At 39.5% G+C, this 26,564-nt stretch overlaps 1 protein-coding gene across 2 annotated transcripts in view; it reads left to right on the top strand.

The window, feature by feature from the left end:
* LOC119799203 (myocyte-specific enhancer factor 2C-like) overlaps nt 1-10,950 on the top strand; it is a 45,432-nt gene extending 34,482 nt beyond the window's left edge. Inside the window, exons 5-11 of one of the 2 annotated variants that reach the window (XM_038309003.1) lie at nt 2,545-2,688; nt 2,763-2,940; nt 4,630-4,674; nt 4,772-4,935; nt 6,241-6,343; nt 6,433-6,556; nt 6,846-10,950. In XM_038309003.1, coding sequence (XP_038164931.1) covers nt 2,545-2,688; nt 2,763-2,940; nt 4,630-4,674; nt 4,772-4,935; nt 6,241-6,343; nt 6,433-6,556; nt 6,846-7,197 — 1,110 coding nt within the window. In that variant the 3' untranslated portion in view covers nt 7,198-10,950. The remainder of the gene's footprint in view (nt 1-2,544; nt 2,689-2,762; nt 2,941-4,629; nt 4,675-4,771; nt 4,936-6,240; nt 6,344-6,432; nt 6,557-6,845) is intronic. The other variant, XM_038309005.1, reaches the window with a different exon arrangement.
* The last annotated feature ends 15,614 nt before the right edge of the window (nt 10,951-26,564 follow it).

Below are 26,564 nucleotides of genomic sequence, written 5' to 3'. Positions count from 1 at the left end.
TCTTTTTCGGACCATTCTCTGTAAACCCTAGAGATGGTTGTGCGTGAAAATCCCAGTAGATCAGCAGTTTCTGAAATACTCAGACCAGCCCTTCTGGCACCAACAATCATGCCACGTTCAAAGTCACTCAAATCACCTTTCTTCCCCGTACTGATGCTCGGTTTGAACTGCAGGAGATTGTCTGACCATGTCTACATGCCTAAATGCACTGAGTTGCCGCCATGTGATTGGCTGCTTAGAAATTAAGTGTTAACGAGCAGTTGGACAGGTGTACCTAATAAAGTGGCCGGTGAGTGTATGTTTGCAAAATAATAATTAAGTCATCAGATGTGTGGGAGGCTAACAGCTAATCAGTTGAAGGCTGCTGTTTTAGCTGATTTTAACAACTCATATTATTTTAAATGTATGCATCAGAATCAAGGCTGTATAGTGGATTTATTATGATTTGTTTTAGCTAGTGGGCTTTAGTTTGACAGTGAGTTGACAGGAAATGGGGTTAATAGAGGGGAAAATGAAAGCAACAAAGGTCAACAGGTCGGGACTCGAACCATTGACAGCTGCGCTCAGGACTAACAGCCTTTTCAGAAGAGACTCAGCGGGTTCACAACTGCTTCTGACACTCATTAATAACGTTGGCAAAGCTTTATTGCTGCATCAAGTAAAGCATATATGGAGTGAATTTTATTGTTGCATGTACAGAATACATTTTGTAAATAGAAATTTTAGGAAAAATGCATTCCAGAACCAAAGTTGTGTAAATCGAAAACAGGTTTTGAGAGAAAATGTGTTGTTTTCTCGAATTTATTTTTCAAATCTGTATTTTCAGGATTTCATTTAATAGAATTCACATTTTCACTCTTTTTTAAGAAATTTTTTTCAGTTTGAATTTTATGAATAATAAGTTTTTCTTTTCAAATTGTGTTTTACAGATCAAATTCACTTTACTTCAAGAGCACAGTAACCAATACAATGTTTTTGCTAGTGTCCATGGAGACCGATAGAATACATCCCACTGCAGAGAAAATTCTGCCTACAGAAGTGAAATGAAAGTGATCCATGAAATGCAATTAAAAAATAATATTATATATATATAAAGAATACATTTGAAATAAATAAAAAATAAATAAATCTGAGAAAACAGGAAGTAAGTCTCAAAACAATTGTTTTTTCAAAACTTTATTTTTGTATGTCTTTTTATTTTAATTTACAGTTATTTCTTTTTAGAAATAACTGATCAAAATTCCCTCCATAAGTGCAGTGCACCACCTGGCCCTTGACCGCGGGCTGATAAATGTACACAGAACCAATAGAAACCGACCATCCGGCCATAAACCTGGGGGACCAGGAAGCAAAATAAATGAACAGTTAATATTGTGTGTCTGAATTCTTCAAACTTCATGATCCAAGCAATTGTGGTGGCTTTGGAAATGCCGTTCTTTTACGCTGCCTTCTGGACCTCAGGGTTTCGTGCACCTAGGCCTTACGGGTCACAAGCTTTACCTCTAAACCGCCACTGGTCTACGCTTCAGTAAACCTTTTGGTGTCTTTTTCTGAACCAACCAATGCTGTCCACATCCATGGGGATAATTTCTTCACCAAAAATAAGCTCTAAAGAAGCTCTACCATGTCACTGTTATCTAGTGTTATGGAGTTAAAATAAACCTAAAACACTAGATCTGAAAACTTTTCACAGTTCGAGTTACATCTGAATCCCAAGTTCAGTCCTTAGCTGAGGAGGTTTTATTGTTTTACTTTGTCTGAGTGTGTGTCTGTGTGTGTATGTGTGTGTGTTTGTTTGGGAGGAGTGACGCGAGTAACAAGAAGCTCTGACAGTCTTTGGAGCAAAAAATAGCCTTCTACGGCCATCCCTCTCGTAGCCACGCTTGTATTGGTGGGAGCTGCCTGCCCAAACTCCGCCCTCTTTCTCTGTAAAGGAGAACAGGTGGAAACGGATGGGATGAGTCGGATACTATTGCTGGTCCAGCAGCTGGGGGACCCTGCTTGTCCCTCCGTTGACAGGCTGGACTAATGGACTGCGAAGTGCTGAAGCAGGTCGCCAGGAGCCAAACCGCATACTGTCCACACACACACACATTTATCATCACCTGATACTTATGTGAACAGATGTCTCACAACACCGACATGTAGTCCAGACAGTGGGCTCATTCTCACAGCATCCGTACATGTGTGTGAGTTCAACATGTAGGACTCAGAACACGCGTGTCCCATGTTGGTAACAGCTGATCAGATCCTCTGCTTCTTACCCTGGTTGATTCCAGTGCTGTTTGCTACTATACCTTTCTGGTGTCCGTCTCTGATCAGACAGCGCCCTCAGGTGGTCAGCACTGCTCAATTTAAGGAGAAATTGTTTATGGAGGCCTTAACATTTTAAGACAAGCTTTATTTTAATTTGTTCTGCTATTTTTTAAGAAACTAGGGTTAAACCAAAACAATTAAGTATATTTTCCTGAGCTGCAAGCCTTCACCTTGGCTTCTTTTTAAAGGCATATTCACTTATGCATGTTTTTCATGTTTTTCCCCCAGACTCTACGTAAGAAGGGTTTAAACGGCTGCGAAAGCCCTGACATTGAAGCCGATGACTCTGCTGGCCAGAGCCCAGAGTTAGATGACAAGTACTGCAAACTGACTGAGGACATCGATCTGATGATCAACAGACAGAGACTCTGCGTAAGTTTAGGCCTGGTTTCTGTTTAAAGTCTTTGTTTTATGGAGTTTCTATAAAAATTCTCCACTTGGTCCAGCAGGGTCTGCCTCCCTCCAGCTATGACATGGGGGTGAGCATCCCAGGCAGCAACCCCGGCGGGCTGCTGTACACCCACCAGGGCTTAGGGGGTAATCACAACCTTCTGCCTGTCACTCACTCGTCCTTGCAGAGAAACACCATGTCCCCTCAAAGGCCTTCCAGCACAGAAAATGCAGGTATGTCTACGTTCAGTTGCACTTTAGTTCAGGGGTTAATCAGGATTTTCTGACGATGAATTCGGTAAAAAGTTTTTAAAAGTTACAAGATAACTTGATTAGTGTCTGTTTGCTGGTGAAGATTCTCAGTCTTCCAGGTTATAGTGATTTTAAAAAAAAAGTAAAAAAAAAAAGTAAAAAAAAAAAAAAAAAAAAGAATCCACTGGACTTTGTTTCCAAGTTTGAAAAGGTTTTTACTTCCCATCCAGGAAGTTTTTTTTTCAATTCAAAATGTCAGAAAAATTGTTGATTTGTCCAGAATGTTCATATTTTGGACAAAGAAGGCAGGTGGTTTGAGAGGGGCGTGAAGGAAGCCATCTGCGTTAAAAAAAAAAAACAACATCAAACAGAGAGGGTGGAATCAGATTTCAGCTTTCAAAAACTTACAATGCAGCAATTGATTTGATTCCTTCCCGCTATCATTGCAACTCTAAACCCATTACAGGGGAACAGAAGACCTCGCCTGTCCAGCCAGGCCAACAATTCCCCTTTACCTCTCAAAATCCACCCGGGTGTTTACAACTAGCAACTCAGAAATGCTGGTGACACCAAAAGTTTAAAGCCCCACAGCTCTGGAACTGCAGGGATTAAAGTATTCCAGCCTGAGGCTGGATTACCAGCTGGTAGCGTTTCCCCAAGGGCAAAAATAATCACTCGAAAATAAATTGACAGTAAATAAATTTTAAAAAGGCAATCGAAATCCCCTTGTTTTTGACAGCCAATAGAGAGAAACTAACAGTATTAGCCAATCAGAAGAAGAAGGGGGCGGGTCTTAGGAAAGCGTGTATCTCCTCCTCTCGTTTCTTGCACCAGATAAATTGTGATACAGTGCTACATGTAAGTTCTACACGGAAAGTCACCTTGCGCCGTTTACGGCTCCATTCAACGGAGAGTTAAAAGTCATAATAATTTAAACTGAAAATGGAAAGAAGATTGAATTGAATGGAGAGGGCAAAATGAAACATGACTTAGCCCATGGTCATCAAGCTGCTGTTCGTGCGGCCACACAAACTACACGTTTGCCGGGGGAGCTACGGCAACAGCTGATGTACAAGCGTCAATAACTGACTGTGTATGCGAGTTAAAAATTAGGGTGTGTGCTTTCCTTGCTATATACGACCTCTCATTCACACTAGATATAGATACACTTTCGCCATCTTTTGGCCGTTTTTCATATTGGATTTTCAAAAGTCAAATTTAGTCTTCAATCATTCATGCAATCTCTGATCCCATATCCCAACACCCCCCTGACATGGGCTTCCATGGGACTGTTATACTTAGGGGTCTGAGATTTTCTTTATTGGGCTACTGGGTAAAGCCTGGAACTTGAAATGTAAAAGCTTCCTGGATGGGAAGGGAAACGTCTTCAAACTTGGAAATAAAGTCCAGTGGATTTTTTTTTTTACTTTTTTATTGGATATGTGTCCGTTATTCAGTGGAAATCCAGTTCAATGACTCTTTGGACAGCAAAGCTACCTGCTAATCCAAGAGGGGCTAACACCCAGCAGGACCTTTAACACTTGTCATGTTTATGTTGGGATTTTATATTTACACAGACTCAATAAATGTTTTTCATGGATATAAGACCCAGAGAGCAGCACTGGTCTTTCTTTGTGTAACAGTGTGAAATATTTTTCCGTCTCCCTGCAGGGCTGCTGGGTTCCGAGCTTCCAAACACTATTGTCTCCAGTGTAGGTAAGGCCGTCTGCACTCTTCTCTTCCACAACTAACTCTAAACCGTCATCATGGTCAGAATGAGCTTCAGGTAACACTGGATTATGTTTTCTCACAGGAAACGGCAGCTTTGGCTCTCATTGCGCCTCCCCTGGACTCATGTCTTCAGCCAGTATCTCCAAGAACATGCAGGACAAGAGTCCTCCTCAAATGAGCATGAGCCACAAGCCTGACCTGCGGACACTGATGCCACCCAACAAGTGCTCCATCATGCCAACCGTTGTGAGTGATTCTCATCATTTCCCATTTTTTAAAGTTAGTTGTACCTTTGTATAGTTTTTACCTGTGGTGTCACGACATGTTTTCAGTTCCCATGGGGTCACCATCCTTTTTAAGGCATAGGGCCACTTCAAGAGTACTGGGTCATAGGAAGATCTACGGATACTGACCCTTGAAGTGCAGGGGTCAGCGTTCACCTAAACTTTGTAGATTATAAACATATTTTTAGTTTTTATTTTCATTTCTAATATTATTTTAGACATTATCACTTTTAAATGCTCTATATAGAATTAAAAAAGAGGAGCAACAGAATAAAATAGCATTTAGAACTCAGTCCACCGGCAGGTTATTCTAGACTCTGAGTGTCATGGTTTTGGTTCTGTTCAAGTTGTATCTCTAAGTTTTCATTGGTCTTATTTCCATTTTTGTGTTCAACTTATTTTTTATTTTATATGAGTTCTTAGTTTCTTGTTCGCCCTCTTGTGTCAGTCTCCTTTGCCCCAGCTCCCTTCTTGCCTCCTCTTTTCACCCCTGCTCCCAATTTGCTGGGTCCATATCTGGCTGGTTTGTACTGCCACAGTGGGGTGGAGGTTTGAAGGTGGACCCAATGCAGAAACAAAAGCTGAAGGTGGTTACTTGCAAATTTTAATAACAAAAAGGGTAACAAAAGCAAAAATCCAAAACTACTGAAAACAAGGAATATTCAAAACAAGGGGGCAAAGAAATGATGACAAAGAGTGACGGGAGGGAAACAGAGACCAGGCTAATTAGCAGACTGGGAGCAGGTGTGAACAGAGGCAGGAAGGGAGTTAGGGAAAAGGAGACTGACACAAGAGGGCAAACAAGAAATATCTAAGAACTCATATACAATAAAATGAAAACTTAGAGATAAAAGTTGAACAGATGTTGTTTTTATGTTGTGTTATGTTACAAGCATGTATTTCATTTTTATGAGCAAGAAGAGAGCATTTATATTGGGCGTAAAGTGAAGAGAATGTGATCTATAAAACACAATTTGAAAATAATGCAATTCCTAAAACTCAACCTGAAAAAGAGAAATCAAAAAAGTGAAAATATAAAACACTAAAAAAATAAAAATAAATAAAAACCTAAGAAAACACTAAAGTTACTCTCAAAATCTCTTTTGATGAATAATTTTTTCAATTTTTAAGTTTTATTTCTTGTTGCATTTGTATTACATTTTTAAATCTGTTTACAAATGTGTTCTTTGCATGTTGCAACAATAATGGAGCAAAATCTTAAACTAACTATATAACATTCAGAATTATTTTTTTCTCGAATGTCCAGAACCAGAGAATAAATCACTCCCAGGCGGCTCAGACACCTGCAGTGTCCATCGCTGCGTCTGGCATTGGTGGTTATCCATCCGCCATTTCCTCTTACAGCACAGGTGAGTGCAGACGCACTGATGAAAGCTGCTGAAGGCTGCAGGCCTCATTTTGAAGAGATGTTTAAGGACATATTTTTTCCCTCCCTCAGAGTTCTCCCTCGGCGGTGACCTGTCCTCTCTTTCTGGGTTTGGAGGTTCTGGTCTGGGATCAGTGACGAGCTGGCAGCAGCAGCAGCTCCACAGTCTGCAGCACTCTGCACTGGGACACATGGGGTGGGTCTTTAACACTCTGAGTTTGTCTGCTGTTATTATCGGATCTATTTAGTTTTAAATAATGTGCTGAAATTAAAGGTTAGGTTTTTTCAATATTTGGTTTTATGGTGCAGTAATGTACCAGTAAAAACAATTGATTTGATCATTGTTCCCCAGTTATTTTGAAATGTTTTAAAAATGTCAAACATACTGTTACCTTAACCCAGAATAAATCCATTTAGATTGTTTCTAAGTAATGTGTGAGGTTTATGAGGGCTGTTTGATGGGAAATCTAATCCTCTGTCCACAGAAACTTGTGCCAGAACTCTAACCTGGACCTCCCCTCAGTTCATCACAACCTTCACATAAAGTGTGAGCCCGCGTCTCCTCCCAGGGACCGCAGCGTCGGCGCGGTCGGGGCCGGACTAAGAGCAGGCATGAACCCAGCCGGGTACTCCATGGGCGGCGGCCGCGGGCCGCACGAATCTGGCAGCTCCCCTGGCGACAGTGCGTCCAGCTGCGGCAGCTCATACGAAGGCAGCGAGGAGCGCGAGGATCACCATGGCAACGGGGGTTTCCTAATGCAGCCGCTGCCCAATCAGGAGGAACGTCACAGCCCATCAGTAAAACGAATGAGGCTATCAGAAGGCTGGGCCTCATAATGGGAGCCGCCCTCAGGCACAGGGTGGGGGTGCAGAGAAAGTTACCATATAGTGTTATTATTATTATTATTATTATTAATAATATCATATTCTTCTCGTACGGAATGCATGTGCTTTATGTTTAATGGTGGCGTGTCGTTGAGGCGGCTGGTCTTGCGATACTGCAGGTCAGGATCAGTGCACAAAACCTGAAAAAAACTAAAATTTTGGAGTTTGATCTGTGTGTCAAAATATTTTCAAGATTATTTATAATCTGCGGGGGAAGAAGTTCATGCAGCAAAAGTTTACTGCATCTATAATCCATCCAAGTCACCAAATATATGATAAATATAGTCTGACCAACATCAACCATGAAATATATGAAATATACCATTTTAACAGGAAGAAACCTTCATAAGAACCAGGTTCAGTGTGAGCGGAGATTTGCTGTGACCGACTGGGGTTCAAGGAGACAGAAGCAGAGATATGTCAACTCATTAAATAATACACAGTTTAATCTTCTCGGCATCTTTCTCTCTGACCTGTCTGCTATTTAAACTCTGTGGTAAAGTTGAAAGGGTTTTACCAAAAACTCTTTAAATCTTTTTATAATAATTATTTTGAGTAAAAACTTTGTCTTCCCTTTGCTAAATCGGACCTCAGACTTTTTTACAAAAACTTTTTGACACACATTTGAAACTTGGGAAATGTTTCTTTTTTTTCTTAATGTGTACGCTGATAGATGCGTATTATGCTTGAGATGATAGAAAGCTGGGAGGTCGGACGGTGTATATTTACTGCTTGTTTTCAGTGTGTTTAGGACAGTGTGGGGATAATAAGTCTGCTGCAAACTAATGAAAAGGTCAAGAAGTCTGGTACTCTGTACAGCGAAGCTGCTGGTGAGGATCTGTGCTCGAGCACTCGGTCTGCAGTTCTTATGCAAGCTGCGTTGCAGGTTCAACACAAACAAATGCTTTAAATGTTTTGCACAAGAAAAGACGAAGGAATTGAGAGGGAAATAAGCTGAGGAAACAAGTAGGAAAAGAGTGAAGGAGAAGGTGCTGATAAGGGGGATTTTCGACTAACAGAGGAACAGTTTTATTGGAAGTTTAAAAGCCACATAGAAGCTGCTATTGGTTCTGTTATTCGAAAGGCTTGAGGACAGGCGAGGGTGTTGAGATGGTTGTAGAGAGGTCTGTGGGAGCGAGGGCAACAGGTTGCTTAGTAATTAAACATTGTATACATTTATTTGATACTGAGATACTCAGTTTTTCATTAGCTTTCTGAGTTGCGTGGCTAAAAACAATCCAGAGAGCCAAAACCAAGAAAAAAGGAGCAGAGGAGGCTGGATCTGAACCTGAGAAACAAACTGTGAAAATGAACCACTACAGAATAACCATTGTTCCATGTTTTCTTTTGTTTCCTAATGACTGCTGGGTATAAACTGGAATCACAGCTGCTGTGGCAGCAAATAAGTTTCAACTAAAACCTCAAAAAACAGCTACATTTAGAAAGTGGGATGTGGGACACCTAGAGGCAAACTTTTGAACTACAGCCAAATAACTCCAACCCATTTACCCCTGGAATATGATGGCCATAAACTAGTGTAAAAGTAGAATCATTAGGCTTGTTTATTATAGATTTTGTGGCGTTTATTTATTTTTTGAATTATTTATGTAAAAAAAATCAAAAAAGGGAAAAAGTTAGAAATGTGTGTCTAAGCAATGCTTCTTCAAAATGGTTAAATGGTTTCCATTAAAACACTAAATATGCTTTTTACTATGTTCTTTATCTTTAAAATTAATTAGACGTTAAATGACAGTTCTGCTTTTTATGCTCCTGTGGTTCTAATGAGTCTCTAGTCACTAAATCACTGCAATGTTCTGCATGTTTTTTGGCCATTTATTTATAACTAATACTTCTCAGCCCATTCCTTTGTTGATCCCTCTGTTGTGGTTCCCTTTCACTGTTTTCTTTCTAGTCCACACTAAGTTAGATTTTGGTTTTGGCCATTTTTCCCACTGTAACACAAGTTTTTACAAAATGATAACGGAGCAACGCTGTGATATTGGTCAGAGCTGTGGAGAGAGTTAGGTGCACAAACCTGTGATGTTCTGTTTTAGAAACGAAGGTTTCCTTTGTTATTTTGACTAAGGCATGTTTTATTGTGCTCTGCGGTCCACTCTTCTATCTGAGGTATAAACACAAAAGGAAGCTCAACATTTTAGAGGCTGGTGTCAGACCCTGTGACAGTTTACAGCAGCAAACACAACAGCTGCACACTTGTTCATTAACATTTGCAGGAAGCGCAAATTACTCAGGTCATTTATTTAAAGGAATATCCTATTAGAGCGATGCTGTGATGACTTAATGGAAGTAACCGGGTATTATTAGCAGGATGTATATTTATGCAAATTTTATTTAAAATGGTATCTCAAGGTACTAATATTTATCATATCCAGTTTTAAAGAAATAAAAAACCCATACCAACCAATGCAAACATGTAAAATCAGATCATAAAACACAGTCATTTACATAAAGTCCAAATAATTTGGCCTAATAGCTTAGAAAACGTATCCCACTAAAAAACAAATGAAACCTCTACTTCCAGATGTAGACCTTGTCTGAATATGAGATCTGAGAAATGTTCAGAGAGTTCAGAGACTGAGAGCTGGATGTTTTGATTAAATATATTCAGGCATCAATTATGGACGTTTTTTTGTTTGTTTATGACTTCCAAGCATTTTTGAAATTGTTGAATTTAAAGTTCTAGTAGAACAACAAACTTTTTTTTGTTTTTGTTTTTTTGCATTCTAAAATTAGGCTAAAAAAAATCATGCTCAGCAACTGAATCTGTTTGTCTCCTTTTATGAGATATAAAACACCAATAAATAGTTGAACTTTGCAGCTACCTCTGTTTATGAAGCCATTTTAGTTTAGAGGCTGAGGTTGGTTAAAAACCTGCTAGGCTATTCCAGCTTTTAAACATGAAGCTCAGTCATTTCCACCCCAAAATTCCTGCACCCTATTTCAGTCAGTCTGACACCAGCCACACATCCAGTTTTTTGTTTGTTTTATTTAATAAAGCAGGACTGCTATTAATATCCCCGCTAGTGTTTTACTTTTGCTTCCTTTGTTTTTTTTTTGTGTATTAAAGAGACAGGGGTGGCTGGGGGTTCTAATTTGAATATTTTTGCTTTAAACTGTATATTTGGAGCTCGACCCCTCAGCCACTCTTTAATTTTTCTGCTAGCACCACGATTTGTTTAGAAAATGGTGAAGCAACACATGTTGCTGTTCATTAGCTGCATATTCTCAGTGTCAGACTGAAAAGATGTGAGGAAAATGAGCCAGGAGCTCATCTCTAGGCTCCAGGTGGCGCCAGCTGACTGCAGGTGAAGGTAGGAGGCTGGCTTTAAGAGAGGATGTAAACTAAGCAGCTCCACTTATGTGCACATAAATCTGGATCTTTGTCTGGTACCTAAAAAGCTCTAATAAAAATTGTTGTACTTTTTTTTTCATCTGGTGACATTAATAAATGTATTCTGATCAAACAATGTAAGAGTTTGATCGCCCCCATCACATATGCTTCCAGCTATTGGGCTTAGATTTACCCAGAAATTGTTAGCGGCATGAGCGGGCCTTCTGTCGCCACCTGACTCAACAGTGAACCAGGTGCTCATCGTTTGTTGCAGAACTCCCTCACTCAGATCTGTGGTAGTGTTTGTATTTTGCAGAAAAAAATAAAATAAAAAATGCCCATGTTTTGTTTCAGCCATCTGTGTGTTTTTTGTGTTTGGGTTTCAGTCCCTGCAGGTGTTTAATTAATTGTTTAAATTTAGTTTATATGGCACCAATTCACAGAGAAATTTCAATAAGACATTAAAGTCAGATTGGTTAGATTTTTCTTCTAAGGAAAACTAGCTGATTACATTGAGTTATTGACTTGCAGGACACAGTCTTCCTGGATGAGCGTGCAGCAATGATATTCCCTTTTATTTTGTTTTTGACTCCTTAGCACCAATTTACAGCGCTCACTCACGCCAAACATGCATCCAGCAACAGTGGAGAGAAAAAACTCCCTTTTAACACGAAGAAATCTCCGGCAGAACCAGGCTCAGTGTGAGCGGCCATCTGCTGAGGCCGACTGACGTTCAAGGAGAGAGAAGCAGACATACAGAAAGAAGAAGAGATACAAAAGATAACCGTAAACTACCTCCACGGGTGGCTCTGTCTGAAAAAGAAACTGAGCCAGTTTTCATGTCAAAGGATGAAAGAGATCACATACTGTTACAATAAATTATATTAAAAAAAAAAGATGAGCCCATGGAGAAAATGAGAAACAAGACTAAACACACAAAAACTGTCTAATAATCCTACCAATTGGGAGCATTTATATAGGAAAGAGAATTGGCCTTATCACCTGAGGTAGTACTCCACAGGTAACCAAGGCGGGATTTATCATTAACATAAACAGAAATCTGTCAGACAAATAAGATTCAAACCAGCCTAGCGCTGTTCCCTCGATTCCTAAAAATAGACTTTCTAAAAGAATATTTTGATCAAGCACTGAGAATAACAGGTACAGGGACAAGTCCATTATCTGAGGCCATGAGAATATCATTAGTGATTTTCACCAGAGCTGAGCTCTTCAAAAAGTTCATTAACGTTTAGGTGGCTAAACGCTTGTTTAGGAACTATTTTCTCAAAAAAAGTTAGATGATAAAGGAAGATTAGATATAGGTGTATAATTGACCAAGTCACAGGGATAGATTAATCACATCTATAATGGAGGAGGAGATCAAAGGGACTACTTCCCTAAATAACCTGGCTGGAACTGGATCTAACATACAAGTTGAAGGCTTAGATGAAGACAATAATTTTTCTAACTCTGAAACTTCGATTGGATGAGTACAGCCTAAACCGCTGAAGATAGATGGTGGTGCCTATCTTCAGCTGTCTACAGATGAGAGCTGGGGTCCATCCTGAACAGGTCGCCAGTCCATCGCAGGGCAACACAAAGACAAACCGAAATAATAACCATTCACACTCACATCTAAGGAGAGTTTAGAGAAGCCAGTTAACCTAACAGCCATGTTGTTGGACTGTGGGAGGAAGCCAGGGTACCCAGAGAGAATCCATGCATGCTCAGGGAGAACATGCAAACTCCATGGATACAGACCCCGAGAATTGGACCCAGAACCTTCTTGCTTAAAGACAGCAATGCTACCTACTGTTCCACTAAGCAGCCAAATTATCTTATGCTTAATAGCATAAATCTCATTTATAAATATTAACATAAAATTTTTATTTCTAAGAGCAGGGGGGTGGACAGTTCAACAGATCTATAGCTTGGGGTGAGTTTGGCAACTGCATTAAAAATAAATCTAAGATTATTCTAATTCTTTATATCTAATGAAGATAAATATGGTGTTCTTGATTTACAAAGGGTTGTTTTATACAGCAGTAAACTGTTTTTTTGAAGACTAGGCAGGATTCCTTTCTAGTTGATATTATGCTTCAAAGTGTATTAAAACAAGGAGCCAGCCTCCTATTAAAAAAGTCCTTCTTTATTTAAGGGCTACGTTGTCTAAGCAGTGCAGAGATGAGAAGTAATCTCATCAACAAAATCATAGTTTTTTTGTAGGATGAATAATTTAAATTACGCCCTCTGCAGTATTGTTCAGAGATACAGAGGAGATAAACAGTGGAACAGATTCTTTATAATTTATAACAGCATTATGTGATAATGATCTACCAAGGTAAAAGTTTGAAATATTATTATTTCTTCTCGGTTAATGTTATATATAAGCACAAGGTCCAATGTATGACGATTAGAATGTGTGGGACTACGCATATTTTAAACAAAACCAATAAAGTCTAAATGAAGACTAACCTCTCAAAATCCACCGAGTCACCGGCGGCCCATTTTAAACCATTTAAAGTATTTAAAGGTATACTGAAGGATTTTCTTTTTCTGGGTGCATCATCAAAATAAGTGGTCCTCCTAATTGTCAGTCATTCTGGTGAAATATTTATGTAAGGCCGTCCTACATGCTCGTCCTCAGTTAACTGTCTTTTTCCCTTTTATGGGCTGAGCTACAGTTTCAGCCAGTCATTGAAACTCGCCTTTCTCACCGCGGTTGTTTGAAAATGGCTGAGGGTTGTAAGAGAAAAAGTGTCTATGAAGTGTATGAGAAGAAAAGAAAGGCCTCAGAGGAGAGAAACTACCAGGGTGTTTTTGGGAGATTCTTTCCCACACTGAAAGCACAGCTCGGGCTTCCCACTGATGCCTCAGTTGCAAAGTTTCTACTCGACAGGCACATCACTGCTAGTAAAGCTATCTCTACCTCTATATTGTAACTTTCCAGGGAGGATCAGTTTATTTATTTTTTACTTAGTTCTACAGTGGCCACAGATCTTTATTTACCCCACAAACATCTCCATATTTCAACTATAGCACACACACATACAAACATGTAATGTTATAATTAATGGACAAGTATTTGTGGGGAAACGTTTTATTTATAAATATGGGTGAGATGAGATCCATCCGAGCGACCGTCTTATCATTGAGAATCAGGAGAAATGGGCTCACACTCTCACACATGTTTGAAAGGCGTTCCCTCTCAGGAGCAGGTACAGGGTTGTGCATGTGTGGAGAGGGCAGGTTTTTCCAAAAAATCGCGAGTATCCTCCACCTTTAAAGTATCACCTTTAATGTCAGCATGAATTTTAAAATCCCCCACTATGATGACTAAATCAGTCATCGAAGTCTGAAAACTGATCTAATAATTCAGAGAGGTGGACCTGGTGGATGATTCAAAGTTGAAAACAGAAGTTTTGTTGCTTTACAAATTGGATAAAGGAAACTAAGGGGTACATTTTTAAATGGTGCACCTAACGTAAACATTAAGAAACCCTAAAGTGCACAGAGGGAAAACTATTTCAGTTGTTAATCTAATCTTTAACTTGCTTAACATTACGATGAAAAATTGTTATACAGAAATTAAGGGCAATGCAAAAGCATTTTAACCTTTCAAAACTTCAGCATGTCCTATCGTCTGACCACAAACCTCTACTTTACTGAGATTTAATGTGATGAAATCTCATTAAATTTTGTGTATACAAAATGACAACATTTCCAAGAAGTTCCCAGCTGAGAGGCTACATGTTGTGTTTAAGTTTTTCTAAGGAGACACAGCAGCAAACATGGAGAGAAGTGCTAAAACATCATAAAACCTGCTGCTGGCAGCATCAGGTGAAGGAATTTAACCATGAACAAAGGGCTTGTCAGTGTTGATCGGGGAATGGATAGAGCTAAATACAGGAAAATCCTGGAAGAAAATCTGTCATTTCAATTTGTATCCCGAGTGTGTTGTTGTCCAAAGATCTTATTTGGTATTTTTGGTCTATGCAAAACTTGCAATGAGGAGATTCTTATTCACGTACTTAAGAACCCCCAAAGCCTGAAGTTTTCCCAGAAAGTCCATTAAAAAAGCAACAACAAAAAAACTGCCTAAATGACTGATTTTTAATCCTCTGTATAAAAACCAAAAAAATTCAAAGCTGAATTCAAAATGACCCAGAAGTACTCCCATCTTTAAGTGGACAACAAAAGAAGCCTACCTTTCAATATTGGTACACACAGTACTGTATATGATCTCTAACATCCCTTTTGGCATGAAAACAGACTCCTAGCTCTTCGCTTGGTTATTTCTTTCCCAAACAGAACCACCTCTGGAGTTAGTTTAACGTTACAATTTCTAACACAGAAACTATCTGTGGATCAGTGTTTCTATGTTCCTTTTTCTATGTCAGCTTCTGTCTACCTGAACTGCCAGTTGGCATCTGCAGAAGGAAGCTCACAGTGAGTCTGTTCTGCTGGAGGTTTCTTCCTGTTCAAAGGAAGTTTTCCTCTCCACTGTTGCTAAAAGCATGCTCAGTGTGAGGGATTGCTGCAGAGTTAACAGGACAATGCAAGCAAATATCTTCTTGTATATTTGGTCATCCTGATGCAATCAGCTGGTGTCTCCTAGATAGAAAACTTTGAACTCTAAATCTGAAAGTGGTACAAATATTCCTAGGTTTGACCATGCTGCCGTTGCAGGTAGGAAAACCACCCTATTTAAGCAAACACATGATACTTATCAATCTAAGAAGCAAGGTTCACCTTTAGACAGGAACCAGTTATTAAACAACTGAAATAATCCAACCAAGATGAATGTTTCCTCTACATGTTTAATGGCTAATGACTCTGAAGTAAGTTAAAATAAATGAACACTAGATGGCATCATGGCTCTGAGAAAATTCATCGGCAGACTGATGTATTTGCACTGATCTCTATTCACTGGATTGCTGATTGCCCATTGGTAGTAAGGGGCACTGCATGAAAAGTGAGATTTTCGTCCCCGTAAACCCCCGTAAACTCCCGCAGATCTGCCTGATTTTCGTCAGTTTCCGACAATTTGCAACCCGTGCTTGTCCGCGTTTGTCGTGCCACAAATTGTCGGAAACGGACTCTGACGTATGTGGAGAGCGATCAGCTGTACTAATGGCCCTAATTAGCATATGAATGCAGCAAACCCGCGCGGCTGGCCAGGTCTGGCTTGAATAACCAACTCAGTATTGGCTGAAACCACTATTCTCAAACAAGTGAAATCGCTCGTGATTGGCAGCAAAACCACACGTGGCCACGCCAGGCTTTAATTTTCTTACTGAGTATTGGACGGAACCGCTTCCTTTTAAACAAGTAAAGTCGCTCGTGATTGGTTGGCATATATATATATATATTTACATATATATTTATTCATATATATATTTATTCATTCATATATATATATATATATTCATTCATTCATATATTTATTCATTCATATGCTGTGTATTTATGTTATCCTACACTACTACACAATTATTATGCTACCATCAAGGACATGAATGAATTTATACAGGAAATGAAGATTTGCCAGGAAGCTGTTTATGCAAAGAAAGAGCTTTATTAAAACACACACAACTATATACAACGCGTATCCAAACACATGCGTATCTAAAAATTACAACTCCGTGAACGGTCCGTTTGCTTCCTCGGGGTTGGAGGTAACAGGCAGCATTCCCTCCGAGGCAGGTCCGATGTGCAGACGCCTACTGTGCGTGGCCCTGTACTTCGGCATCGCTTCTAACCGGGACTGCAGCTTAACACAGAGTTCAGTGAGATCCGGCCTACGAAATGGCGGCGACCGTACAATCCATCCAGAGACACCGCCGACGACGCCATCTTCTTCGTCGGACATGAGGTCGACGGTGGCGGACTTACAGAGTTCCACTTCCTCATCTGATAGCACACTCTGCCTCGCCTTCAGCAGCTGAAAAAAAAACAATGAATCAGCGCACTGCATATGGACACAACACATCTATCAATGCACCTGAAAAATAGTCACCAAATAAAGTCTTACCCTCTTTCTTCTGGCCCGACTCCGAGCAGATAGCCTGGCGGCCTCCGCACGCAGCGTGCTGGCTAGCAGCGTGTATCTGAAGCTCCTGCATACCGTCTCATAATACGTCTTACAGGCAGCTGGAAAACAATTAAATGAGAGTGGTATGAATAAAAAAAAAAAATCAAACGCAAGTCACAGTAACAAGGAAGGAGAAAACATTAAAACAAGTCACTTACACACAATGTCGTCTTTATCAACATCGTGCAAATCCGAGCAAATAGGAGGTCACCGCCTCATTGTGAGGCGACTGTAGTCTGTGAAAAAAAAAAAAAAGTACAGCTATGGTCGGTATCCATCCGTATCCATGTCCTTTTACCGCATATTCTTTAAACCTTACCCCTGCTCCGGTTCATAGCGCCTGCAATTAGTTTCCGAGTTGTTAAGACGGCATATTGCTTCCTGTGAATCACAAAAAATACACTTTAATAAAGCTTTAGGCTAGGCTGCTTTTAGCTTACCTAGCTAGGCTAGGTTGTCTTTAGCTTGCCTAGCTAAGCTAGGCTGCTTTTAGCATAGCTACCAGTAATCGAACATATATTTACCGCTAGCGTGGCGTTGTTCACCCGTCTTCTCTTCCTCGAGTTCGTATATCCTGCAAAGTTGCTCGACTGCAGAGCCGCCATCTTGTCCTCTATGGACTACAACCTGGAGCGCATCGAATTCTCCAGCTGAGTGAGGCGTTCATTCATGTCGGCAGTATGTTGGGCAAGCTGACGAGACAGTCCGCTGATAGCAATCAGCAGTTTCTTCTCGTCAGCCTGCGGGCTGGCCGAAAGTTGTGGACTAAGAGCAGTTGGAGGCGAGTTGAACGCGAGACGTCGTGCAGCCATTGTTCACGTAACAACAAAATACAAACACGGTAAATGGAGATGAAGTTCTTCTAAGTGTAGTAACACAAACATGTCTGCTAATATGCTGGTCTCGCGAGAAGTCGTAGTGCACAAAAGCTCACACGTGATTGGACGATGGGGCCGAAGGCTCATCAGGCTCCTCCAATCACATACGACGTCATTGTTATACGGAAGGACTCGCGAGAAGAGCTCGCATCGCTCCATTCTGGAAGGTGGCGGTAATGCACCTATAAATTGTTTGCAATTGCAATTGTTTGTCTCCATAAGATTGAATTTGAGCAGGTGGACATTAGAGGTAATAAATGCAACAACAAGTTTTTGAATCAATATTCTATAAATAATATGTACCCAGGAAGAACAAAAAGCACAGCTCTCTAACAAAATTTTAAGAAATCTATGATAGTCAAAATTAGGACAAATTATTTGAAATTCCCAATTCCTCCTAAATATAAAGAATTACAATTTAAAATAATAAATAACATATATCCTTCAAATGAGTTTTTAAGAGAGAGATTTAAGTTTAATGTTGAGAATTGTGGCTTTTGTACAACTCAATTGGAAACAACTAAACATCTTTTTTATGAATGTAAAGAAGTATTAAACTTATGGGATCAACTTCGAACCTTTCTGTCTTCTAAAACAATAAATTTAGATTTTATTTCCTGGCAAAACATTCAATTCGGTTTATCCATTAAAGAAAAAAAATTTGGAATTTTTAATCAATATTCTAATAATTGTAACAAAGTATTATATCCATAAATGTCGCTATGCAAAATGCTCCCTCTCAATCTCTGCTCTCAAAAATGAACTTTTCCTTTTCAAAAGATGTCTGAGAAAGATGCAGAATTTAAATGCAATTAAATTGTTTGAGTTAATTGAAGAATTTCAGTTGGTAGTCCCCACTGATTAATTTACTTTAAACTCTATTATTATTTTATTTATTTTTATTTATTTTATTTTATACTTTGTTCCAGCCTGTGCATTTAATTTTATTTTTCAAAAGCAGGAGTTGTGATATTTCTTCTTGTATTGAAATATTTGTTATTGACTTGTTGTTTGAGATTGTTATTGTTTTCTTATATATTCAATAACAAAAACAAAAAAAAAGTGGAAATCTAAAAAAAAAAATTAACCATTACAGCCAACTGATTCTGATTAAAACTAATTTTTGAAGTAAATTATTTTGTGTATTTTCTTTTACATAACATTTGCATACACAGTAATCTAGCGTACTTTAATTAAATAAATCAATTCAAGCTAAAATGTAAGAGTCTATAATTAGGCTATACTGGGCCTGATCTATTTCTACCATCTATTTGGAGGATATTTATTGCCACACTTTGGGCCACTTAAAACCAATTTAGCATGCTGACCTATGACCTTATGACCACAGTGTACCAATCTTCTGATGGCTACTTCCAACAGGATAATGCGCCATGTTATAAAGTGAATCATCTCAGAATCATTTCTTGAAACTTTTCCACTTAAGTAATTGTGAATTGAGCATATTGACAGACAACATTTTATTTTTTATCTTAAATGCAAATTAAAAAAAAAATAATTACTGCTCTAAATGTATTGCTCTGTCAGCTAAAGATCTGTTTTGGTCTCTATACTTTAATTAAATAAATCAATTCAAGCTAAAATGTAAGAGGCTATACCTGATCTCTTTGTATCAGAGATTTTCTTACCCAGGGTTGCAGGGGGGGTTTTACCCCCCCTGCAACCCTGGTTTGCAGATAGCTCACAGCATGTTCATTTACATGTTAAAGCCTCCCCTAGAATTCCATGGGGGGGAGGCATGGGGGGAACACTGCCTAAGAAATTCCACGTCAATTTCTGACAATTTACGGGAGTTTACGGCAAGGCCTGCAAATTGCCGTAAACTGCCGCTAACCTGAAGTTCCACGACAATCTACAGTGCCGTATATTGACGAAAATCCCACTTTTCATGCAGTGGGGTTGAAGTGAAGCCACCGGCCGCCATATTGGTACTCCCTTGTTATACAAGTCGCAATGTAAACAATATGATGATGTTCTCATTTTCAGGGGGACTTAAGACTTTTAAAAGAAAGATAAATTCGTCATTTTGATACGCACTGCCTGTTTCATAGCATAAGTAGTTTACTTTAGCTTATAATGAAAAAAAAAATAGATCACATCACATTGCATAGTCATTATGAAGTCAATGAAATTTATAACTCATGTAACATATTATAGAAATCCATCACAATAAAATGAATGTGTTAATGGAGCATAATAATACTGATGTGCCTAAAGTGCTAAATTGCTGATGTAAATGTAACATACATGTATATATTACATGTAATTGTATCGACATGTCTGGTGAGTTGATTGAGTATAGGAGTTGCTTATTTTCCATCAATTTAACATGCAATATATCTCAGTGGATGACTTTTTCAAATGAGAAATACAACAAACACTACAAAAATGACATTGTTGTTCTCTTGATAAAGAATTACTACATTGACATTTTACAGTGAATTACTTTCTATTTACTCTACTTTCTATTTTCTTATCTAAGACACAATGTCAATGGCTAATTTAGTCAATATCTTGGAGTCAGTCCGAAATAGCTAGACTAATGTTATGCTACGGCGCATATGTGGATTTCCTTGGTTAGTTCATACACTGACAGTGAAATTGCTGTTAATGTATGAATACATTATGGAACATCTTCCCACAGCCAGCAAACTGCTTGTATTTGCAGTGAAATGCTACACATGTAGGCATTTTTACTATGTGTGTCCGTGGGACTGGGGAGTACCAGCATGGTAGATGAAAGCTTCACTTTTTTTCAGGCAATCATTAATCCAGTGAATAGAGATCAGTGTATGTTAGTTGTGATGCTTACAAAAAAAGAAAATAGTATTTCACATTTAATGGTGGGAGTGGTTCATTAACTGTTGTTTTTTGTTGTAATTTTTGGTAATAACTGGTCATCAGTTAGCTACTTAGATTGAGCTACAACTTTTTTCTGGGGTTACGGTTAAGGTTAGGGTTAGGGTCAGGCCCGGGCCTCTGATAATTACCAGTAAATTCCCTGACCTAGACTCACTTAACACCCTATTTTACTAAACTGATGAAGGTTCTCAGTCATCCAGGTCATAGTAATTCCGTAAAAAATTCAAAAAATATCCACTTTTCAAATCTTGAAAACCAAGTCCAGTGGATATTTTTTGAATTTTTTTACGGAATATTTTACTAAACCCAACTCTTCTTGGGTTTAGTAAAATGGGTTCAAGCTTTGAATAAGAAGTGGGTACGATATGCTGGAAAAATAAATGTTATTCAGTTGCAAATGTTAAACACACACACACACACACATTTTTTAATATTACTTTTTTTGTGTCATTAAAATAGCAATGCCATTTTATGTTCTGATACTACGTATTTAATTCAGTATGAAGGTTATAGTAACAAAATGTCCACAAACACAGAACTTTATAACTTTATTCTGTTAGCTGTCAGTGACCTGGCAGTAGTGTATTGAAGCTGTTCCAGTTTTTTAGTTGTTTTTTTTTTTTTATAGGCAAACTGGAAGAGACAGGCTTCAATACACCCCTTTGCAATTGGCTACTTCCTCACCAACAGACCTCAGTCAGTCCGGGTTGGACAGAACACCCTGATGTTCACCCTGATGACACACCACTGCGTCCCTAGGTTCACCACCAATCATATTGGGAAGTTTGCAGACAACAACAAAGTGGCGGGCCTCATCAGAGATGAAAACGACCTGGACTACAGAGAGGAGGCAGTGAAATTTGAATAGGAGAAGACATTTAAATGGAATTCAGTTGAGTTTATTTATATAGCTCCAATTCACAACACATCTCAAGGCACTTTACAGAAACAATTCAACCAGATCATACAGTCAGATTGGTTCAAAGTGTTCTATCTAAAGAAAACCAGCTGAGTGCATCGACTTATTAACCCGAAGGCATTTCCTCACACCAAGCAAGCTTGAAGCGAAAGTGGAGAGGAAAAACTCCCTCTTTACAGAAATAAAAACCTCCACCAGAACCAGGCTCAGTGTGAGCGGCCATCTGCCGAGGCCGACTGGGCTTCAAGGAGACAGAAGCAAACATACAGAAAGAGGAAGAGATACAGAAGGTAAGTGTCAACCATCTCCACAGGCGGCCCCATCCAGGAAACACAAAGCCAGGTGGACAAGCTCCGAGCCAGCTCCCATGTCAGAGGCTGAAAGAGAGCACACACACTTAGTCAGAGTAAGAGAAACAGGACTACACTGAAAACAGGGCAAGCTCCAACATCTAAAAACAAATGTGTTGATGGCAGCAGCACAGCTGATATTTCTATAAAGTATGCTGTTACAGCCAAGCAGGAACTGACCAGATGAAGCTACTATGATTAGAAAAAGCAGAGAGAGCTTTTGAAAGAAAGAGATCTTGATACATGAGTCTTAGGTGTGTTTCCTCTCCAGGGTGGCCAGTCACTGCCTGAGAGATAGAGTGAGGAGCTTGGCCACCCAGGAGATGCTTAGAGTAGAGCTGAGGTGGCTTGGACATCTTTTTTAGATGCCCCTCTGGTGTTCAAAGCATGTCCCACCAGGAGGAGGCTCAGGGGATGGCCCAGAACAGGCTATGTCCCTTGCCTGGCCCTGGAATGCCTCAGGCTTTATTCAGCTCCAGAGGGAAGAGGGATGTCTGGGAGTCTCTGCTGAGATAGCTGTATCCAGGACCTGATCATGGATAAAGGAGAAAATGGCTTGTATGAATTTGAGTACTGTTTCAGCTGTTGCGTCCTTTGTCACACATGCCTAGCCTACTTTAGGTGGTCAGAGGGGCCCGGGGCTGCCGATTATATGGCAGAGTTCCGACCCAGCGCAGCTGTGGCTATATCACCACCATCGGTGTGTGAATGTGGGCCTAAATGTGGTGTGAATCTATGTATGTATGAAGTGTGAAACATTTTGAAGTTGTCTGATTTGATGAAGCGTTCTATAAGAACAGGTGTTGAGCATTTATCATCGTCCATATTGTTCATATCCTGACAAAGCAAAGCTTCATCAGAGCTCTGGTTGGTGTTGTTCATCTCTCTTATCTTTTTAATCATAAACTGTGACCTTAACTGAGGAAAATATGGTAAGCAGTCCTGTTTGGGCCCTCTTGATTAGTTGCTGACGTAATGTGCTTCACGTACATGCCAAGTTACTTTGGGTACCTTGTTCCCCTAATCCCATTAATAAACTAAAACATGATTTGAATAATCTACTGTCAATTTAAGCATGATTTACGATTATCATCACTTTTTCAAAGTGAACAAAGACCTCTTCTTTTTAGAGAGCCCAGGAGTTGGTTTCTGTCTGCAGCAGTGGCTCAGTTGGAGCCACTGGTCCATCACAAGATAAACGGGACAGACAGACTGTAGTTAATCGAGCATGATTATTTTGGGGGATTTTGGGAGAAAGCTTGACTCCACACAGTAATTTGTTTTCTAAATTGGGATTTATGTTTTGAGGGAGAAGTTTCTGGCTTTTTAATCATATAGTCCCTGACAATGTGATGCAATGGGAGTATTGGTTCATTTTAAAGAACAGCTGCTTCCAACAAGAACCGATTTTCCACTGCCTAATAAACATCCCTTAATGGCTAAAAGCATGTCATGAAGAACCGTCAACCTATAGAGTTGAAGTTTAAATGCGCTGTAGAGCACAAATATATATATATATATATATATATATATATATATATATATATATATATATATATATATATATATATATATATATATATATATATATATATATATATATATATATATATATATATATATATATATATATATATAGCATCTCTATGTTAATTGCTATAGGCTTAGATCGCTGAAAGACATAGGGACCACTTTTCATCATTCTATAGTGTCTATTCTCCATTTCTGGAGTATTGGTTAGTTCAACCTCTATCTTTATACTCTCTATGCTTTTTCTCCTAAAAGCTTCAGCTGGTCTGTTCCTGTGAGGCTGTGACACAGCAGTACTGCTGCCATCAACACCTTTGTTTATGGATTTTGGAGCTTGGCCTGTTTTTCAGTGTAGTCCTGTTTCTCTAACTGTGATTAACTCCTTCTGTCTTCTTGAATCCCAATCGGCCTCGGCAGATGGCCACTCGCACTGAGCCTGGTGCTGGTTCTGCTGAAGGTTTCTTCCTGTTAAAAAGGGAGTTTTTCCTCTCCACTGTCGTTACAAGCATGCTTGGTGTGAGGGATTGCCAGGGATGCCGATGCATTCATCTGGTTTTCTTTAGATAGGGACATTTAAATCAATCTGACTGTAGGGTCTGGTGAACTGGAAAGTGCCTTAAGATCACATGTGTTGTGAATTGGTGGTATAGAAATAAAATTAATTGAATTTTCTGCTTCAAATTGTAGTGCTCCAGATTAGACTTTGTTTACTTTCTACTGAAAATTGTTGTTAAAAATCTTTGTGTAGCACACTTAGGGAGCTGTCACAGTCACACACTTATCAGTAAATGTGACGGACAGTAGAAAGCAGAGTTAGATATTCTTCAAACTCCCCACAGGCTCAGCCTTGGATTTGCTGATTTTCCTTTTATTTTCCTTCATGCAGACTTTATTTTGGCGTTCCCCTGCTCCATTGGTTTGATGCCAACATTTGGTAAGCTGGGCGATTAAACTGCTTGAGCTCATGTCCAACACACTCAAGTTCATCCACCTTTATCTTTAGATTAAAGGGGCCCAATGGGACCACTGAACTGCAGTCCAGCTCTCCTTGGTCCAGGTAAAACATTGTCTCTGGTTGGCAGCTGAATGTTGCATTCTTCCACCACACAGACAATTACAAGGCATCTAGTGCTTGTCGGTGTAGGGGGGACTCTTTATAAAGCATCTCCAACCTCACTCCACTCCTCGTAACTCCCCCCAATTTTTAAATGAATTTTGCTTGACTCCTGCACTCCTTCCTTTCACTCAACCTCCTATAAATATCCTTTTGTAGATCACATGCCTTGTGAAGGATGGTGATGACTCCGGATAATAATGATAATAACTGATCTTTATAGATCTGACATTGGAGAATTTTGAATTTTGCATTTTACCCATCCCCTTGGGGACTCGTGGGCTGCCATTGTGCTGTGCCCTGGGAGCAGTGTGGGGTTAAGGGTCTTCCTCAGGGACCCAGAGTGGCAGACTGTGGGAGTTGGGCTCAAAGTCAGAACCTCAGGAATCCAAGCTCTATGCCCTAACCACTAGGCCTCCGCTCCCCAATTTACTGGTGTTTTGGGTAAATTAGCTGATCAGGGTGTGACAATCATGAATTTCAAATATTTAACTCTCTCAAAGCATCGTAGCTTTTTGAGACACTTCATTCAGTCAAATTAGGGAGCAAATGCAAAGTTAGTCATCATCACTCTATGTGCAATGATTCTATATTAGGGGTGCTCAAATCCAGTCTTCAAGAGCTACTACCCTGCAACTTTTTTATGCACCCCATCTTTAACACACCTGAATCAAATGAGTGTCTGGTTACCATGCCTCTGCTGAGCTAAATGAGGGGGTTGAGCCTTTAGACTCAGGTGTGTTAGAGAAGAGATGCATCCAAACGTTACAGGGCAGTAGCTCTTGAGGACTGGACTTGAGTACCCCTGCTGTGATGTATGTTTTTAGACACTCTGGTTTAGACTTAGATGATTTCAGAACCTGGTAAATAATAGAACATTTAGATGTTGGATAAAGCAATTCAACTAGCAGAGTTATTCAAAGGCTTAAATAAAATAGAAATTAAAACATAAAACAATCAGCATCGGGGGTTTTGATTGTAAGATCATTTAGGTTTATGTTCAACTAATGAAGGAGCTGCATGGTTTGATGACTACAGGTAAGTCTTAACAATTAGAACTTTTAACCAGTCATCTTTAAAAGTGACGCTCTTATTCTATAGAACAGGGTTGGTTAAGTCCAGTGCTCTACAGGTTCTGTATTTGTATTGTTTACTGAAACCAAAATGATAAACCTGTGTGTGAAAAGCAGAACAAGTCCACTCGATTATCTGGCAGCTTGCAGAAGCACCTTTTGTTACAGTGAAGCCATATGTCTATGGATTCTTTGAGATCCACTCCAACTGATGACAAAATATTATTTGACTGACATTCATGAATTTTCATTTTTCACCATTTTTATCAATAACATTATTTCAGATTAAAGTCTGGACTTTAATTAGGACATTACCACCCCAGAGTCATTTGTTTTTTTTGGTTCTGTTGCAGATTTGCTGCACCACTAGCACCACTTTCCCTGACGAATGATGAACATGCCTGTAAAACCAAAGCCGAGTAATGCTTGTTCAGTGTTTGGTACGGTCTGAGATGGACCTGTTGGATTTTAACATGCCCCTTAGTGTCCCACAGTTTAACCTGCTTACTGGGACATCAGCTCTTTGGAGGCCTTGCAGCTTTCAGAGATGGTAAATATTCTCTCTGCAGGCCTCATATTTTGTGGAAACAGCCCTGACCAGATTAAACCACATTACTAAAGTCATGGCAGAAACATTTCCTGTATTACTATGTAAGCACACACTCTAAAAAACTATTTAAAGTCGTAGGAAAACGACTTTCAACGGTTGCAGCTCCGAATTCTCCCAAGTGGAGCTCGACTTTACACGAGTGAATAAAGTAAATCTGATTGGTCTTTTATCAAGAGGTTGGGATTGTTGTGTCGGAAGGTTCGCAAGCATGTTTGATTGTGGCTGGTGTCTCCGAAGCATCTTGCTAACCAGTTAGCAACGTAGTGCTAGTAGGTTCCCAATGGGAAATTCCATTGGGATCAAGTAGCACTAAATTGGTGACTTAGAAACGACACTGTCAAGGAACGCTATGGACAGAGGAAACATGCAAGAGGAGGAGAGTTGTGTGTCGGAGGTCGTGGATGAGTCTCCTTCGTCATACAAGAGGAGGACAAGAGGAAAGCGGAGACGAAGTTTTTGTGGAAGAGGACGCCAGGGCGGCAGAAGCTTGGTTTGGTGTAGAAGGCTTCCAGCCGTACA

This window comes from Cyprinodon tularosa, unplaced genomic scaffold, assembly GCF_016077235.1.
Source record: "Cyprinodon tularosa strain WSP-4 unplaced genomic scaffold, ASM1607723v1 ctg653, whole genome shotgun sequence".
In the NCBI taxonomy this organism is placed as follows: Eukaryota; Metazoa; Chordata; class Actinopteri; order Cyprinodontiformes; family Cyprinodontidae; genus Cyprinodon; species Cyprinodon tularosa.
Note: the sequence above shows the minus strand (reverse complement) of the source record. Positions and strands in the feature narration are given on the sequence as shown.